Source organism: Sminthopsis crassicaudata, chromosome 3 (genome assembly GCF_048593235.1).
Source record: "Sminthopsis crassicaudata isolate SCR6 chromosome 3, ASM4859323v1, whole genome shotgun sequence".
NCBI lineage: Eukaryota > Metazoa > Chordata > Mammalia > Dasyuromorphia > Dasyuridae > Sminthopsis > Sminthopsis crassicaudata.
The window spans coordinates 36,478,354-36,497,096 of record NC_133619.1 but is presented as its reverse complement, the minus strand read 5'-3'; the positions used below and the strand labels follow the sequence as shown (position 1 = coordinate 36,497,096).

Sequence of the window (18,743 nt, the reverse complement as noted above, 5' to 3'; positions counted from 1 at the left end):
TCAGGGTCACACAACTAGAAAAGGTCTGAAAGGGAGGACCGGAAGCCAGATTATCTTCCTTGCTCCAAATCTAGTGCCCTCTATGCTGTCATACTACTCACGACAATAAAAAATGAGGACCTTCCAAATGTCAGCAAGTCACAGTTTCTTGCTCTCCTGTAAAACTGAAATAAGTAGATTGAAATGTTAGTGTAATAATTACTTTCTAGACCCATTAGTAGATCTGGAGATTCTAATTCAGTAGTGATAGAAATGAACTTCAAGATTATAGGGTCACAGTAACTAAGTAGAAGACAGCAATAATGGTATTTGGGTTAGGACACTTTTTTTCTTTCACAAAGTTTCCTTAGAGTGAAAAATTTGCCCAAGCTTTGCTCCCTTTAGACAGTCTTATTTTTGCCCTGGACTTCCCAAAGTTATAAGTAAGACTGGAAGAGAAGGGTTGAGCTCCTGGAAGGGGCAAAAGAACCTACTATACTATTGCCATGTCTAATCTCAGAGCTTCGGATTGTAGGAGCACCAGGCTTCTCCATTTTAAAGGATCAGTTAAAAACTGGAATTAGCTTGGAATAAAAGATTTAGAAGGAACATCATAGCTGTCTTCTAGTATTTAAGGGGTATCAAGTGGAGAAGGAGAGGGGATTTAGTTTGTCGTCCCCAAACCAGGAGAAAAAGACAGAATTTACAAAGAAGCAAATTTAGACCCGATATCAGAAAACACTTCTTAACAACAAGCACTGTCCAAAAATGGGACGGGCTGTTTTAGAGATTGTGGTGCCTTCTTGGGGTTTTCAGTTCCCCCGAATGGCCACTTTTGAGTATTATAGTAGGGATTCTTTTTGTGCATGAGTTAGGCTGGATGGTTAAGGAGTTCTCATCCACCTCTCCAATTTGGTAATTCTGGGAATCTCATGGCAAATTCATATAAGAAAAGAATCCCTTTGAAATGTAACATAGTCAGTAACTAGTTTTATCCATTGAGATAAAATCATTTTCCCCTAGTTTGGAGAATACTTACCATAAGACTAATTTTTCTAGGAAAATTATTCCAATCTATCTTGTAGGCAATCCTAATATATTATACTGGATTATTATGAAAAGTATTTAAAAACAAAGTTAATTCAGGAAAAGACTTGATCCTTCACACATATGGGGAAATTGTGTAAGAAATAAATTAAATTTCAATGACTAATCTCTCAAGAAGTAATAAGAAAACATGCTATTTTCTAGCCTCAAGAATTGAATTTAATGACACTGGTCTGCAATACAGTCTGTTTCTTGACCTTTACTTAACATTGAACTTACCAGTGTCCTACTTTACTGAAAAGACCAAATTATTTAAATTCTGTAACTAAACTCACTGTCTGATGGACCCAAATTCCTTATTTGCCTTTTGCTGCCTAGGAGGATTAAATTGTCAACCAAGGAACCATCCAGAAACAATTAATTCTTAAAACTATCACAATTTTGCTTGTAAATACACAGGAGAAAATGAATATTTATACTTTACTGTGTCTTCTTTTTTAAGTACAAAGAACACCAAGGAATGTTCAAACACATAAGTACATTATTTTTTTTCTTTTTCTTTTTCTTTTTTTTTTTTTTTAATAAATAGCATGATGTTACAGACTGCAAAATTAAAAGAAAAAGCAGAGCCAGTTTCTGCTGAATACAACTACACTAATAGTGCAGTCACTGGCCAAAATCTTCTTGTCAGGACTAACAAGGCTGAGAAAGATGAATTAATTGAATGAATACTGCAATAATCTACATTTGCAATACAACAAACACATGCATCTTGCTGTGTCTTAAATACTTCTTGGCCTATAATCAAAAATAAAATTTAAAAAACTTTAAAAAAATAGGTATAATGCATTATACCACAATATTTCAATCTAGAGAATGACAAAATAATTATAGAGCAATACATTGATGATAGCAGATGAATCTGAAATGGGTGTCATATCTCCTTTCCAAATGTTTCAAAGTTAGGTCACAATTCTTCTGTTCCTGGTATTATTTTCCTGGCTATTAATGAGGTTTGTGGACACTTCAAAATAAGAAAATGCGCTTCGAGGTCCTATGGTGCATTACAGAGAACACTGAACTGGGAGCTGCCAGGCCTTGGTTCTAATCTAAGTCCCTTCCAATGTGACCCTCCTCAGGAAGTCTGGTGGCTCACCACATTGGTACAGGACTTTGTGCTGATGATGCCTTATTGGCCTTCGCCCTTGTGCAGTTCAGAACTCCCCAGCTGCAGAGATCCATAAGCATTAATTTCTCCAGCAGTAGGAACTCCAGGTAGGTCCAATCAGCCCCAGTTGTTATTTTTTATTTATTTAAAAAAACCTCAGCAGATAATGATCTTATTCCATAAAAATCACACTGGAATTGGGTACCTCGCTTAAAATATTTTGAGAAATTATTAAAAAATAATCCCTTCCAGGTTCCTTGCCAACCCAAGACAGCTACAAAATGACCTGGACACCACACAGGATAATTTTATCTTGTGACAATTTCAATCAAGATTGCATACCGCTTAAAAAACAAAACAAAACAAAAACGAACCCAACAATTAACAAGTATAAATGTGTGATTCCGGTGATGGTAGATTGTTAGCAGTAGCTGCCCAAGGCAGTGTAGCACCAGTATAACGGGGCAATTTTTTTTTTTTAAGTTTTATTTTACTAAAGATCAAAAATTAAAACTCTTGCCATAGCTGGGCTTTAAAGTTGAAAATTTTCTTTAAGTTCTAAACTAGCAACCTAGTTAACAGTAACTTGGTTAATTGGAACAAATATACTACTATTCCTAAAACCAAGTAGGAGGGATCAGCCTGATGATTATGAAGAGTAAAAATAAGGATCCCCAAAGCAGTGACAGGTGTGAAATGAAACACAAACCTATTTAAAAAGCTAACTCCTTGATTTGAAAATAGCAATGTATTCCCAATGCTTCTCAAAAGTCCAAATTTAGGTACTCTGAAAGCAATAATTAAAGCCTAACAGTATACATATGTGAATACACATGCATACAAATGACAAATAATATATCAAGGTACTTACATATGTGTTTGTGTGTATAAAGATAGCAAACCTACTATTAAGGAAGAAAATAAATTAAAAATTTAACCTTGTATTCCAATACTATCAAATCTATTGGCAGATTTTTTCCTCCCAAAGTGTAGCTGGCCCACTGATAGGAAAAACTGAAGTTTTTCTGTTGCTTTTAGTGAAGATCTGCCTTAAGTGCTATGAAAATAGCTAAAGTTAAAAATCTACAATACTTAGTTGGGCAAAACTTGGGTAGTATTAATACCTATCATACTCAAATTGTAAGTCATGTATATTTACTTCTGTGGGTTAATTCCTTGACACAGTGGGTCTCAAGAAGGAAAGTCTTTAATTAAATTTAGTTAGATCCATGGTCATCTCTTACACTGATCATCTCAAGTCCTAGATGTGAAACTGTTTGCTTTAAAAAAGTAATCAAAAGTAAATCGAGGCTTTGTGCACGTGCATTCCAAACAAAAACCAATCCATTGAGGTTAGTTTTTTTGAAAATCAGCTTTCCTCTCAGGTGATTATCTCAAGTATCTTTCACAGTTTTTGGACATAGGCCAGAATGCACCTTGGATTGCCACAAAGTTATAAATCAGAATTGAAACCACTGCTATAAGCATCTTATTCAAGATGGTCGGTCAGGCTACTTAGATAAACGGAATTGTACTTTAACAGTTTTTGGCACTCTGTGTAACATAGGATGTGCATCTGACAGCAGTGGTATAAAAAGACTATTCAAGTAAAAAAAAAAAAAAAAAAAAGCCAGAAATAAGAAAGTTGTGTTTGGAGAAGAGAAGTAGCAAATAATACTTCATTAACACCATATTAGTGTTTTTAAATCGAAATATTTTGGGGATATCTTAGGCATCTAAATGACCATTATTTAAAGGGGACTTTTTCAGGTGGTGAATGGGTCCAGCCCAGGTCTGCAGCCTGTACAGACAGGAAAATATAAGGAACAATACAGTTGCTTAAAACTGACATTAACATGCTGGTTACAGAATAATGAAGCAAAGGAAATGTCTTCAAAGAATTAGTAGGCATGAGTTATTGATCATGATAAGACTAAAATGGATTTACAAAATTATTCATATGACAAAAAAATAAAATAGTAAAGGGTAATCAGATACAAACTTATCTACAAGCTGTGAAATTGCTGGGGTGCCTTTAAAATCTTTTCTACAAGATCCCAAACCACTCAATTTTTAGTTAAAAAAAACAACAAAACAAAACAAACAAAAAAAAAACAAACCAACATATAGCCAGTCGGGTTTACCTTTAAGAAAACCTAGCAATACACTTTAAAAAAGGAAAAAGGGAAAAAAACCCAAGAGTGTACACACACTCTAATACATTATATTCTCATTTAGTAAAGACTACACTTTACAGAAAAAATACTTTATCAGCAGCCTGTTTTCATCAAAAACCAATAGTTTCACAGTTGAAAAAATTACATTAAAATATTTTACAAATCATTACATATTCACCAGTTCCCCATTTTCTTAATGGGCTTATAAACACAAATTGATTATGGGACAAATCTCAGGATTATTTTTGACACAATTTTACAGGTGACACTAAAAAACCAAGAAAAACAAGTTCTACGGTAAAATGTCAAATAAAATCTACTCTCTGATTTACAGACGCATTCTCAGTCTTCAAAATAGGTGTGTCCCTTTAAGGAGAGACTATGCTAAAAGGTCAAGCAGGCTTTTAAATTTCTTTGTAGGATGTACTAAATGTCAGGGCTTCTGCTCTTCAAAAATGTGCTCCATTTCTCCTCCAAATGATTAGGCAAGAAAATATTTCTTGGGAGAGCCAATGATCTCGAAAGTCAATGGTTATAATTGAAGTTCTGAGAGATGGTTTGGGGAATTTAAGTAATCCCAAATAGTTAAATCATTTTAGAGCCTGTTACATGACTTCTGACCTGAAATCAATTTGAATATCCAACAGTTTGCTTAATACAAGTTGCAATGGCTTGGCCTTTTGGAACCCTCCTTTTCCTCTTTCTCTTTTTCAACTTTTCTTTGCCTCAATTCTATTCTGCTTAGATCTGTTTACAATTCAGCTTGTTTTCAGGTCACTTAGTCAGGCTCCTAGTTAATTTTTTTTTTCTGAATTATTCTACACAGCTCAGATAAATTGAAACTAAATTAATTTATCTGCAGTAATTTATGCACAAATTTTCAGTGGGGCCCTCGAAAGTGATCTATACTGATGTAGGCAATGCAAGTATCTTAATTTTTGTGCAAGGAGACTCATAAAATTACTGCTTTAGAAACATCTGGGGAAAACAAAAAAACAAAATTCTGTTATAACTTTAAGAAATTTGATCAGGGTTTCAGATATTTATTATTTCACTGAGTTTCCTATCATCAATCCCTGATATTAAAAAAGGTAAAATGTTAGTACGTGTCAAATGCCAATCAGTAATGACACATCGTGGTTATGTGTCAAATGAGAAGATGGAATATGTTAGCTATGAAATCTTTCATAACTGCAAAGGAGAACAATTATCAAAGACTTAATAACAAAGGGTTTAAAATCTGCTGAACTGTTCTGACACAGTCAATTATAAATATGAAAAATGAATATTCCAATACTCCAAATTTATTTTTCTCAGTGGCTTTCACTAAGACAGTATTATTTACATGCTTTAATAAAGTACCTAAATCTTCAACAACTACCTCTAGGGAGCCTATATCCATATGCGTCCTAAAATAGCCAAATATGTCTTAGGAATCTTGGCATTACAGTCCCTGGTTTACTTGATCCAAGGCTCTAGGATAAGTAGCTAATTTCATTAAAGAACTGTTTTCTAAATGAAGTAAACCATTCAATAGCTCATTACCATTACAGAGAACACAATGTACAATTTTTATAAAGTTATATTCCAATATCATGCCTAATCTAGACACTTGCCAGCCCCTCTCCTTTATTGCACTTTTATTTTTTCCTGTGGCACAAAGACATCTGCAGAAGCTGTTTCCTAGTTCTGTGGGCATTTACTCCAAATACCATGTGGAATGCTGGTCTATAGTGAAGAAAGCTTCCTCACAGTCTAATCCCTTCCCTTGAAATTCCCAATCAAAAAAAAGGGGGGTGAATCACTTCTTCCAAATGTTTATGAATTTATCCTGGGCTTAAGTGCAACTTAAAAAACTTGGAAAATAGACCCTGGCCACTTTACAGTGGGAACCAATCTTAATGACTTTGGGTTCCATTTTTACTATTGAGATAGAGGCAAAGAGCCTGTAAACAGACAACATTCCTGGTTTTTTTTTCCCTGCTGCTTTGAAGGATCCTTTTTTTATAAGTGCTTCCACTTTAGGAGAAGATTAATGCAAACAGGACACAAAACTGTATGTTACTGAGCTGATTTAAACTGATTTAAGTTTTTTTGTTTGTTTGTTTGTTTTTTTGTTTTTTTGGTAGAAGAGAGAGAGTGGGGATAAAAATGAAAAGGAGGAAAGAGGTGGTCCTAAGCAGAATATTTCGCCAACTTTAACAGAGTATCCCTGGGCAATAGTGTACATTATGGAAGAGTGCCTGGGCTTCTCTCAAAGACCAAGAGAATGACTGATTATGTCACTACAGATGGCAGAGTCTTATACCAAAATATCTGAGGCTGTAAAATAAATGCATGACTATGGGACAGATAATCTAAATAAAGAGTATATATTAATGATAGTTTTTATAATATAAATAGCCTTTTATAAAAAATAATCTTTTAATAACATTAATACTTTCTTCTAGGTTCTGGAAAACATGCATGAAAAATGTATTCAGTTCAATTGCAAAAAGAGGGAAAAATGTCAAACTTAAGGTGAACACTGCACAATTCTGGTACATGACAGTTAGTCCTTCTCATTTCTTTTCTATGGCAGTTTTTTCCCACGGGAGCTCAGAATTTCCCTGGGAAATGAACAATCGGATCCTTGTAAATGCTTGTCCAGGAAAAGCACCTTCTAAAAGGTCTCATTTCTACTTGCTCCCCAAACTATGCAGATAAGGCCCAAAGTCATCAAAAGGCTTGATTTTTGAAAAAGGAAAAAGTAGTCCCTAATGAAATTTAAAGATTCTGTTCCACCCCAAGTGTTTTTCTTCATGAGAACTGGGAGTCAAAAAACTCACTTTAAATTATAAATTGAATACCATGGGAAAGTGATGGATTTTCATTCTTAGCAATTCTCATGCAGCTCAACACCACTCTCTGGTTTCCTTGAACTTGACAGACTTTGTCATTTTCACGGTTCAAAACATACAACATTTGCAACACAAAAAAGAACATTATTCTCTCTCCTTAACCATCAGTTTCTATATATTTTGTTTTGTTTTTTAAAAAATGATACAAACAATCTTCAAAGTTTACCTTTTTGGACTTAAGGCATAACATGAAATTGCGCATTAGACTAAAGCTTAATTTTGAAACGTACTAGTTTAGTGCTATCAAACCCTGTTTGCGTTTATGTTGTTTCAATGGTAGAAGAAAGAGTTGATCTCGGTTCTTGCTGTCGATTCTAATGCTGTTCATGGTTTGTGCGATTCCTATACAAGCAGCCTTGGCCTGCTGACAGTGAGAGCAGTGCGGAGCAGCCCCGAGGCTATTGTTTCAGTTCAAAGCGTGCTGCTTTATCGTATGGAAAATCCAATCCATTTTGGTTGTCCAGCCCCCATGATGAGCATCGTTCATCTGCTTCATGAAATACTCCAAAGCCTCCTGCTCAGTCTTATCCAAGGCCAGGGTCTTTCGAATATAGGCAATGTCATCAAAAGACTGAAGTTCGGGCATTCCGGAGCCAAGCATCATGGAGAAGAGATTGATGAAGAGATTGGCATGTTGCCGAATAGCTAAGTAAGCCTTATAGCACATTTCCTGAAACCTGTAAAGAGAAAATTACAGTTAGAGATCCATGGAGTAAATGGTATTAATATTTCACTTTAGCTGCAATTCTAATTTTAATAAGTAAGCCTTTTAATATAATTTTATAATTTTTTTAAAATAATAAGCTTTTTATAAGTTGGAATTGGGGGACTGCAGAGAGCAGTGGAATGTGAATTAGCAGTCAGAGGACCTCGTTTGGTTTTTAGCAGGGAGGTGCCAGGCCTGGGAAAAGGAAATCCAGTCCCCGTTACTTCCTAGCTGTGTGACTTCAGATACTTACTGAATCTCTGCTTTAGTGTCTGTAACTGTAAAATGAGAATAATAAATGCACTGACCTCCCAGAGTTGTGAGAATCAAGAAATACCTTTTGTAAAACAATGAGCACAGTGCCCGGCACACAGTAGGAGCTTATGAAACATATTCATATATTGATAATCAGTGGTAATTATCAATAATAAAAACATGTTAATTAATGTGCCTTCATTTTCTAGCTGCTACCTATTTATGTGTTCTTGGGAAGTCACACATTTTCTATGGCTCAACCTCTTCTGTAGAATGAGAAGAGCTCATTAAGGTGCCTAAAGCTCCTATGAGAAAAGCCAATCAGCTGGGGCCAAAATGATCAATGGGATATAAAGTTCTTCTGAGCAGATCTGTGGTCCTTCTGAAGAGTGAAGGCTTTCTAGCTTTCCTGGTCAGGCCTTTAAACCCAACTCTTTCTTCTACCCCTCTCTAATGAGCTTATCATGTATTGAATCTTACCTCTCAAACTCTCTTGTCTTTGTACATTCTTGGGCTCCTTTACTAATCACAATTAAGAAATCTTGCGTCAAGACGAAGGGCACACGCTCTCGTTTATAGCCAAATTTCTTCTTCTTGTGATCCAAAAAGTGTCCAAAGTCTATGTGGAATAGCTTTGAAAAAAGGAGAAATCATATATTTTTTTTTTGGCTCATGCAAACATGTAATATATCAATTCATGAAAAACTCATGTCAAAAGACTGTTTTAAAAAAAGAAGCTTATTACTTGTCCATCATCTTTCACCATGATATTGCTATTGTGTCGATCACCAATTCCCAAAATGAAGGTAGCCACACAGTATCCAGCACAGGAACGTGTAAACAAATCAATGGCTGCATCATATCTATAAGGACAAATCAAACAGTTCTCTTTAGTAGCAAATACAAATGGGGATCACTCTGCTATTCAATCAGGGAAGAGAGTAGTACATTCCATTTTCATTAGTACATAGCTATTGATACTAGATGTGGAAAACATGTGACCTTTCTAAGTCCACTCATTTTTGGCTTGCCTCTTCAAGCAACTTTGAGATTCTCAGGAGGGTGAATCAGTGGATTGAGGGAAGTTTCTAGAAGTTATCTAGAAAGACTAACTATATCTACATCTATAGCTATCTCCAAAAAGGATTATTGACACATTGTTTTTCAAGTCACTAGTATCTGCCTTTTTAAACAAACTTGTTCATCTCAAGAAGGGAAGAAAACAAGTATACACTCTGAAAGAGTATGTTTTGATAACAGAAACATTTTTAGGCAGAAAGATGTAAGGAGTCTACCTAAATTATAATACTTTGGATCCATTAGATTCATAAACACTAATAAATTGAAAATAAACTATCTTTCCTTGTTACCTAAGGAGTTTAAGGAATCCTATTTAAAAAGTCAATCAATTAGCAAACAAATTTAGATTAAACATAACTATATATTTTTTAGTATTTAATAGTTTATTCATTTGTTAATTCATTAAAAACACACAAAATAAATATGAAGATAATGCAGTAAAAATCATGAAAAAATGTACTATTATTTTTTAATTTTAATTTTCTTTTTATAGCTTTTTATTTTCAAAACATATGCATAGATAATTTTTCAACATTGACCCTTGCCAAAATCTTGTGTTCCAAATTTTCCCCTCTTTTCTTCTCCCCTAAATGGCAAGTAATCTGATAAATGTTAAACATGCAAACATAAATATATTTAAAATATCTCCACAAAAATTTTTCAAACATACAGAAAAACTTTGATTCTTTTAATCTTTACAGAATGTAAAGACTTAATCGAACACATATCTAGGTCACTTTTACCTAAACCCCCAAGGAAATAATATACATCCGATCTAAAGTAAAATTGTGAGGAACCAGACAACATGAAATGGGATGCAATCACTCACATTTCTCCTTTATTCTTGTCTTTGAGCCACTGATGTAATGTATGGCTGTTGAACTGCAAGGCCCCTTTCAGGCCCCCTTTACACTGAATCTGCATGATTGTATGGGAATTTCTGACCACTTCAATGAGGCCCACACAGTCCCCGATAGATAGACAACCATAAGGTAACATCCTGTAAAAAAGCATGAACTAATTTATAGGCAACTGGAAGAATGAAAAAACCCAAACCACACAGCAATGCACTATATGAACGCTGTATTTAAATAGCATTTGGAGACTCGTACAACACATTTCTCTTTCCTAGCCTTCAGGGTCAGGCAGAGACTTTGTAGATAATAAAGGGGAAGTTCTGAAGTGTGGCGACCGGCCCAAGGACACAAGGCAGGGGATCAGGGGCTCAGACTCCAAGACTTTCACTTGATTTCTTCACGCCTGCCTAACTCTCCCGGCACTGCTAAAAACTGTATTTCAACTGGCCTTTAATTGTAGCATAACTGGCGATATTCCTAAAAACATCCCTTTCCTTAATTCACAGGACACTTTCTCCCCTCCCTTCTCATAAGAAAAGATAACATAGCCCCATCACATTATGGAAATGGGAGAAGTCCCTTTCGTTCTGTGCCATCCTTGGGCTGCAAGAATGAAGTTTTTGCTCAACAAAGAAACTAATTTATGTCCGCAGAAACAACAAAAAAGCAGGATAATGTTTTTTAATAAGTACATTTGCAATCTTCTGCAAGTTCATGTGGAGGCTGTTGCCCCACAAACATGTATACCTTCACCTTTCACAAGCTAGAAAGAGACAAAATTTTGTAGATGTTTGTGTTTGAACCACACGAATAAGCTTCAGATAATGTTGAAAACCTGAAAAAGCAGACATCTTGAGAGTTGTAATTTGGTAATTTGGTACTTTTTACACAGCACCATCAATCTAGATTAGAGGTTTTAAAGGTTTTTTGTGACTAAATTGGCTTGACTTTGACAAATTGTGAAATTTTAAGGAAGAAAAATGAATCAAAGATTAAGTGGTCTACCAGAGCACACTTCACATTAAGCAAAGCAACAGACAAAAAACTAAGGAATTCTGAAACTAAGGCGCCTGAGTGTTAGCTCTGAGAATTATAAACAAGACAGAATAAGTACTAACAATACATTAAAAAACCAATACCAGTCCAGAATGAATCAGAAAAAAAGCTTCTGAAGTTGACTTCTATGAACTTTAAGAAAAGGTTAGGTCAAACTCTTTCCTAAGCCTCCCAGTCTTCTAAACTGTGTCCCACTTTAGGATTCTATTTGTCCTATGCTTTGATGTTAATACTGGCTCATACTTAAGAGGTTATAATACTTTCAAAGTTTGCAAAATACTTCACATAAATCAACTATTTCAAATATTTGCTAATGTTTCATCAAATGCTAATGATTCCAAGTTCAAGATGACTATGAATTTAATCTAACAATTAGCTTCCTACCTTTCTTTACCTCAAATGATTTCAGTAACTTCAACAATATTTGAAAAAGTAAAAAGGCAGAGAATGCCAAGTCCATAATTTCAGATTTCCCTTTCTCTCTTTGTCAATTCAGTTAATCCCTTGCACAGTCATTTGTTCTCCTTTTCCCTTTCTTTACTCACAAAACAGAGACATTATCATTTCTCAGGAATTGATATGACTTACTGATGTAGTGGTCCATAAGCATGTAAAAATTGATTTGTCTGTTTTGCCTGCTGCCCTCATTCTAATTATTCTTTCTATAGACATACCCATTACCTTTATCATTAGTCTTTTTTCTTTGTTTTGGGCATCTGAGGTAGGCTGAAGGGCCAGCACAGGGAGGAAGATGATTTTAGAGAGAGCAAGGGTTGCTACTACCTTAAGGGAAATCTAAGTTGGTTGGTACAAAGGGCAAACCAAATCTTGTTGTGTCTTAAAAAGAGACTGTTTCAGGAAGGGGGAAGGGAAGCGAAGTCAGAATTTGGAACTCAAACTTTAAATAAAATTGCTAAAAAAAAAATTTGGAAAAAAGAGTATTAGTTAAGTTGAATCTCAAATTTCTTCAGTCAGTACTCCCTCCAATAATTCAGATTACAACTCCACATCTTGGCAGACTCTTTATTATGGCCCAAACAAAATTAGAAGGATAACACATAAGTGAGTGAAAAAAAATTTTTGTGGCAAGTTTCTGATATGAATCTCATTTCTAAGACACATAAGCAACTGATTCCAATTTATAAAACTTAGAGGCATTTCCTAAATCATAAATAGTCAAAGGCAGTTTTCTAACATTCATTTTATTTCTTAAAAAAGTTTTCTAAGGAAGAAAGCCAAGCTACTCAAAAGTCATATGAAATGCTCCAATTCACTAATTAGAGAAATGCAAACCAAAACAAAAACAAGGGTTGTTAGATGACAGAATGGATAAAGTGCCAGGCTAGAGCCAGAAGACCTGAGTTCAAATCTGGCCGCTGTCACTAGTCATGTGACTCTGAGCAAGCCACTCAACTCCATCTGCCTCAGTTTCCTCATCTGTAAAATATACTGGAGAAGGAAATGGCAAACCACTCCAGAATCTTTGCCAAGAAAACCCCAAATGGGGTTATGGAGAATTGGACATAACTGAAGCAGCAGAATAACAACAAAATAACAAACTTAAATAAAAAATTCCGAGGTTTCATTTAATTGGATGGAGTTTCATCACCTCTCACCTGGTCTACTGCAATAGTTTAATTGGTCTCCCTGTGTCCAGTCTTGTCTCAATTCCAAACCATCTTCTATTGCCAAAGAGATTTTGCAATAGTGCAGGTAAAACCCTGTTTCTCTCACCCACCAACTCCCATGGCACCCTGCTGCTTTTAAGATCAACTATACAATCCATTGCCTGGCTCTTAAAGCTCCAAGCTACTTTGCCAACCTTGTTACATATTTCTCTTTTCCCCACCACCCCTGCAGTCCAACCAGACCAGCCTTCCTGCTACTTCTCACATACACTATCCTCCATCTCCCATCTCCCTGACTTTGCACTGGCTGTCCTCCACACATTCCATCTTTCCCTCTTCACCTTGGACTCTTAGAATCCTTACTTTGCTTCAAAACTCAAGTCAAGTGCCATTTTCTTCATGAAGCCCTCTCTGGTCCTTCCAGGTGTTGGGGTTCTTTTAATTGTATGTATGTATTAACATGTGTACATGTTGTTCCTGCTCCCCCTCTCCCCCCACCTATCCCCAGCCCCAAAGACTATAAACTCTTCAAGGGGCAGAAACTGTTTCAATTTTGTATTTGTACAAGGTTTTTAATAAATGCTTGGTGTTTTTTATATGGATGAGATTTTATGCTATCAGATGACCAGTGGAGAAAGATGTGTTGGAGATGGGGAGATGATTGGATTGCTAGAAGAAAAGCCTTGCCAGAAGGTTAAATAGGTCAGGATGTTAAGAACCATTCACCTAGGCATGATCCTTAACATAAGGAAACTAAGGTTGGCATTTGGTGACAAAATTGTGCTGCAAGAATGGCCTTTTATTTCAGCTTATAGTTTCTTAAAAAGTACAATGAAGATTATGACCTCACTGCTTTAAACTCCTAGTTATTGCAGAGAAAGGACAACTTTTCAAGAATGATGAAAGTTAGTGTTAAAACATGTGTCTTTTGTCTCCCTTTGAATGCCCTGTTTTCCATTCTGGAGCTCCAGAGTCAATTAAAAAATTCTGACAGTCTGATTGCTCTTCTTGGATATATACCTTATGCCAAATTTCATTCTTTTATTCTATGCAAAAGAAGGAAGAACAAACAAAAGAGCTGAACAACACTTATAAACTACTTCAAACATTACTTAAAAACCTATCTACACACACACACACACACACACACACACACACACACACACACACACACTATAACTCTCAGTACTGGAAAGGAACTGACTTAATCATGACTAGGTGGCTTTCTTAGACTAAGCCAATTTGCCATACATAATTTTAAAAATCCACTCTTTGTTATATTAGCTTTATTACTCACCGAAGATCAAGACCCTGATTTTGCCAGATATTTTCCATAATTCGAATGATCTGAAGGGTTAGCATATCCTGCCGTAAGTCTGAAATAGTTAAATACAATACATTATTCCATAATACCACAATGGAAATCTGGGTACCATGTGATTCCAACAAATTCAAGACAGGCAATATTCTAGATATATAAAACTTTATTCACACAAAAAGATTTTCCATAACAGTAAGTAATTGTGTTGCTATTATTTTAAAAGTTCAATTATAAGTTGCATAGTGGAAGAGGGGCAGTGTGTGGTACAGTGGATAGACCTATTTGATGGGGAAGTCAGCACTGACATATACTGTTTGTGTAACTTCTCATGTGATCGGTTTTGATGAAACAATTCTTAAGGGTTGGTGGGTTAGGATATGGGAGATGATAAGTTCTACAGTCAAGTGAAGGTACCTTCATAAGGGAAGGTATTCCATGATTATGTTAAATTAAATATCTAGACAAAATAAGAAATGAATGAACAATCACATTTATGAAACAAATTTAAGATTAGTTATCATATAATACATAAAGGGCTGTAACTTTTTAAAAAGGTTATGATTTTCATTTGCCCTTTCTTCTCCATTTCATCATCAAACTCCTGAGGATATGTAATTTATCTATTCTGTATCTTTCCTTCCCATCCATTTCACATGATGAATGATTATAGGTTAATTTATGTGGCTTTTATTATCGTCATTTCTCTAGGACATGTGATAGGACTAAGAGGCAATTAATCTATCCTTCCTCCCTCTCCCCCCCACATTTTACACATGAGGAAATTAAAGTCCAAGCAGGTGACAGGCCTTGTCCAAAGTCCCATAGGTTGAAAACTCTTAATGCGGAACAGATTTTTTTTGATTGATTATAGCATTCTTTGTCTAACAACAACACACTACTATACTGTTAGTTTCTCATTTGATTCCTTACTAGTGTATTCCTCTACAATTATTCTACTTTTCCAAATACTCAGAATCAGAAAATTCCAAAGGAGGAAGGGACTTCAGGACCATTTCTACACATGAAAAGAGTCCCCACCTGACAAATGCTTATCCAGGCTTTTCTTGAAGATCTTCAATGAAGAGGAACCTACTGTATAGGTGGTCTATACTTTTTCTTGGACAGCTCTATTTATTAGGCAGTTTTTCCTGACATTAGGCTTAAATTTACCTCTTTGCAACTCTCCCGTCAATCCACTGCTCTCTCCTGTCTTGAAGATCTCCATCATGCATTAGCTGGTCTTCCAGTTAAATGTATCAAGTTCCTTCAACCAATCTTATATGTCCTGGATCCAAAGTCAAGGCCCTTTACCATCCTGGGTGCCCTTTTCTAGATACTCTCTAGAATATTAATATCTCCTCTCTAACTGTCATACCCAGAACCAGATGAGGTCTGAGCAGGGCAGACAGAGTATAGGATATTATCACCTCTCTAACCTTAGAAGCCAAGCCCTTCTCAAGGAAGCCTAAGTTCATATTAGCTTTTTCAGCACCCATATCATACTACTGGCTGCAGTCCACCAAAACCCCAGATCTTTTCCAGAATGACTGCCACCCACTTCCATACCTCTTTTCTACGCTTATTTCATACTTGTGAAGTTAATTTATTTTTGTGTCCAAGTGATCCCCACTGATGTATCTTACTAGATTTAGTTCAAGGCTCTAGTCTGTCAGTATCCTTTAGGATCTTGCCTGTCATCTAATGTATTAAGTCTCTCTCTAGCTTTGCGTCAACTGCAAATTTCATGAATAACCTAGATGTGCTTTAATCCAAGTCACTGATACAGATATATTCCTAGAAGCCCAGGCTACGCTGTTAGAGACCTCTGTCACGCTGACATGAAGCAGTAACAGTAGTTCTTTTTAGTCCAGACATCGATACATTCTGAATTCATGTGTTTGGTTGTACTGCATCCACACCACATTTTTCCCTCTTCTTCACAAGACCAGTGTGAATTACTGAATCCGATTTTTGATTTTAGCAAAGCCAGACAAGTCACATCTTCAGCATTCCCCTCCTCTACAAACTCAGTAATCCTTCCTAAAAAGGAAATGAAGTCAATCTGGTCTGAGCTGTCCTTGACTAAGCCACGCTGACTCTTTCTAGATATTTGCCATCTCGTTAATTATACATTCTAGAATTTCCTGAGAATTTTAAGTTAAATCAGCAGCCTACAGTTTGAATATCTGGTTCATCTTCCTTTTTAGAAGCTGGGACATGTGCCCTTCTCCAGTCAGCAAACAAAGTTCAGTGATTGGCCCAGGGTCACACAGCTGGTAAGCACCTGAGACCAGACTGATCATCGTCCTGCCATCAGGCCTGACACTCCGTCCATCAGACTATCTAGCTGCCTCAGTCACATAGCGCCTTACAGGTTTTTCATATTCTTTCAAATCTCAATAAGAGCACCATGGCAGTTGCTCCTTCACCTCTTACTGCAATCTCAGAGGAATTCATGATTCACTCTTCCTTGTCCTTCTCCTTATACTGATCTCTAGGGCTCTCAAACCTATATCTACAACACCTCTCATAATGTTTTCCCTCTACTTCCATGGCTTCACTTTTCCATCACCTAACTGGTCTTTCCACCTCCAGTCTTCATCAACATTCTATCGTCCAGAAGGTGCCAAAGAAATCTTCCTAAAGTGCTTCATTATATTTATATGCACAAACTTTGATCACAACCTATTTACCTTCCACCTCTCCTTCTGCTTTGTAACCCCAAACCCTCTTCTTCATCCATACCATAATCTCCCATCCTGCAGTTCTCTCCCAGCCTACTATTCCTGCACCAGCTACACTTTTTTCCTTTCCTCATCTTGGCCTGCTGGTGAAGAAGACCAAGCCTATACTCTATCTTGCCCTATGAAGTCGTGGTCTTGGAATTTTCCCACCCTCTGTTGTTGAACAAAGCTAGAGGAAACCATGAAACTGTGCTGAGTCCACTGCAAATTTAAGTTCTGGGACCTTAACTGGCTCCTAAGTGCTAGATGGCAATCCTTTTTTACCTCCCTGATCATCTCTTCATCCTGCTTCAGACTCTTCTAAAACTTCTGCCTTCTTTCTGTCTGACAAAAATCTCTTGGCACTCTACTCTACCCCTTCACTCAGCTATCAGTGATCTTACTAAACTACAGGTTTGACCCCTAGTCAACAAACTCCAGTGGTTTCCTTTTACCTGCAAGATCAAATATAAAATCTCTGTTTTGAAATTAAAATTCTTTCCTAAACTCTCTTGCCCCTGCCCAATTTCCTCACTCTGTGACCTAGTGACACTGGCCTACTTGAGGTTCCTAAAACAAGACACTCCATCTCCTTACCCTGGGCATTAAGTGGCGGCCTTCCAGGCTGGAATGCTCTCCCTTTCACATCTCCACCTCTTGACTTCTTTGATTTCTTTCCCCCTTCTCCAAGAAGCCTTGCTGGATCCCTTTCTTCTGTGGATTCCTTCCAATTTCTCTTATATATAGCTTATTTGTGCATGGCTATTTGCAGGTTGTCTCCCCTATTTCCTTGTAGGCTCCTGTAGTCCTAGTGCTTAGGTCAGTACCTAAGCAATGTTTGCACACTGATTGAAGCACAGGTTTTACCAGAGTAATCCTTTGCTCGAGAAACTTCAGAATTCCCTGTGGCCTCTAGGTCTGACATTTAAAGTCCTGCAAAATCTGATTTGAACCTCTCTTTCTACATTGATTTTATATGATTTCCCCTTACTTTACATACCCAGGGCAAAGTAATATTTTATGTTGATTTCTCCATTTAACATTCTATATCTAATTTCTCCATTTAACAATCTATATCCAATTGTGTGTTTTCACAAGTTGTCTTCTCCATGCTCTCTTTCCTCCCCTTTAGGGATTTTGGAATCTCTAGTTTCCTTCTAACACTAAATGCTAGTGCTACAAGGAACTCTTCAGACTTCCCCAGATGATAGTGTTCCCCTTTCCTTCCTGAAATTAATTTGTATTTATTTTGCATATTATTTACATCCATGATTTTGTCCCCAGTCAAATCCCCTCTGTCTCTAATGCAGCATCTTATAGGGAGGCTCTTAGTAAGTTCTTGATGATTTAGATTTCCTATGACTCTTTAGTGATTTTCCTCTGGCTCTCTCTAGTTTCTGTGGCTCTCCTACCTGGAATGGATCTCCTATTCTCTCCCCCACCTTCAACTGCCATCTGTTGCTGTCCCTTCCTTCAAGATCTGATGCAGGGCCAACCCTCCTTGGCTTTTCCAAAGTCACATGATTTTTCTTTGCTCAAATTTCTCATAGTCCTTTTATTTTCCTTTATATCAGAGTTATTTATGTGTATTTTCTTCCCTGAATTAGACTCTACATACACTGAGAATTAGACTTTGCATTCACTGAGAGTGGAGTCATGTGTGGAATCACATCTATAGTTATGTCCTTATTACTTAAAAAGTTGAGGTTAACAAATAGTTGAATTTGCATGTTTACATGCCTGTGTTCATATCAGAACTTCATTCATTATAGGAAAAACTGTGATCCAATAGTTGTTGCTCTTGAAATTTAAATATCAAGCTTTTTTGGGCATCTTTTCTCAGTGG

General features: G+C 36.4%; 1 protein-coding gene across 4 annotated transcripts in view; it reads right to left on the bottom strand.

Annotated features, from left to right (window-relative positions):
• Positions 1-4,444: 4,444 nt before the first annotated feature.
• The window catches only part of PIK3CA (phosphatidylinositol-4,5-bisphosphate 3-kinase catalytic subunit alpha), a 79,036-nt gene continuing 64,737 nt past the window's right edge, over positions 4,445-18,743 (bottom strand). For all 4 annotated transcript variants that reach the window (XM_074298238.1, XM_074298237.1, XM_074298239.1 and 1 more), the window contains 5 exons: positions 14,151-14,229; positions 10,142-10,312; positions 8,978-9,095; positions 8,713-8,864; positions 4,445-7,948 (listed from right to left, as the gene is read on the bottom strand). In XM_074298238.1, the coding sequence (XP_074154339.1) occupies positions 7,678-7,948; positions 8,713-8,864; positions 8,978-9,095; positions 10,142-10,312; positions 14,151-14,229 (791 nt within the window). In that variant the 3' untranslated portion in view covers positions 4,445-7,677. The remainder of the gene's footprint in view (positions 7,949-8,712; positions 8,865-8,977; positions 9,096-10,141; positions 10,313-14,150; positions 14,230-18,743) is intronic.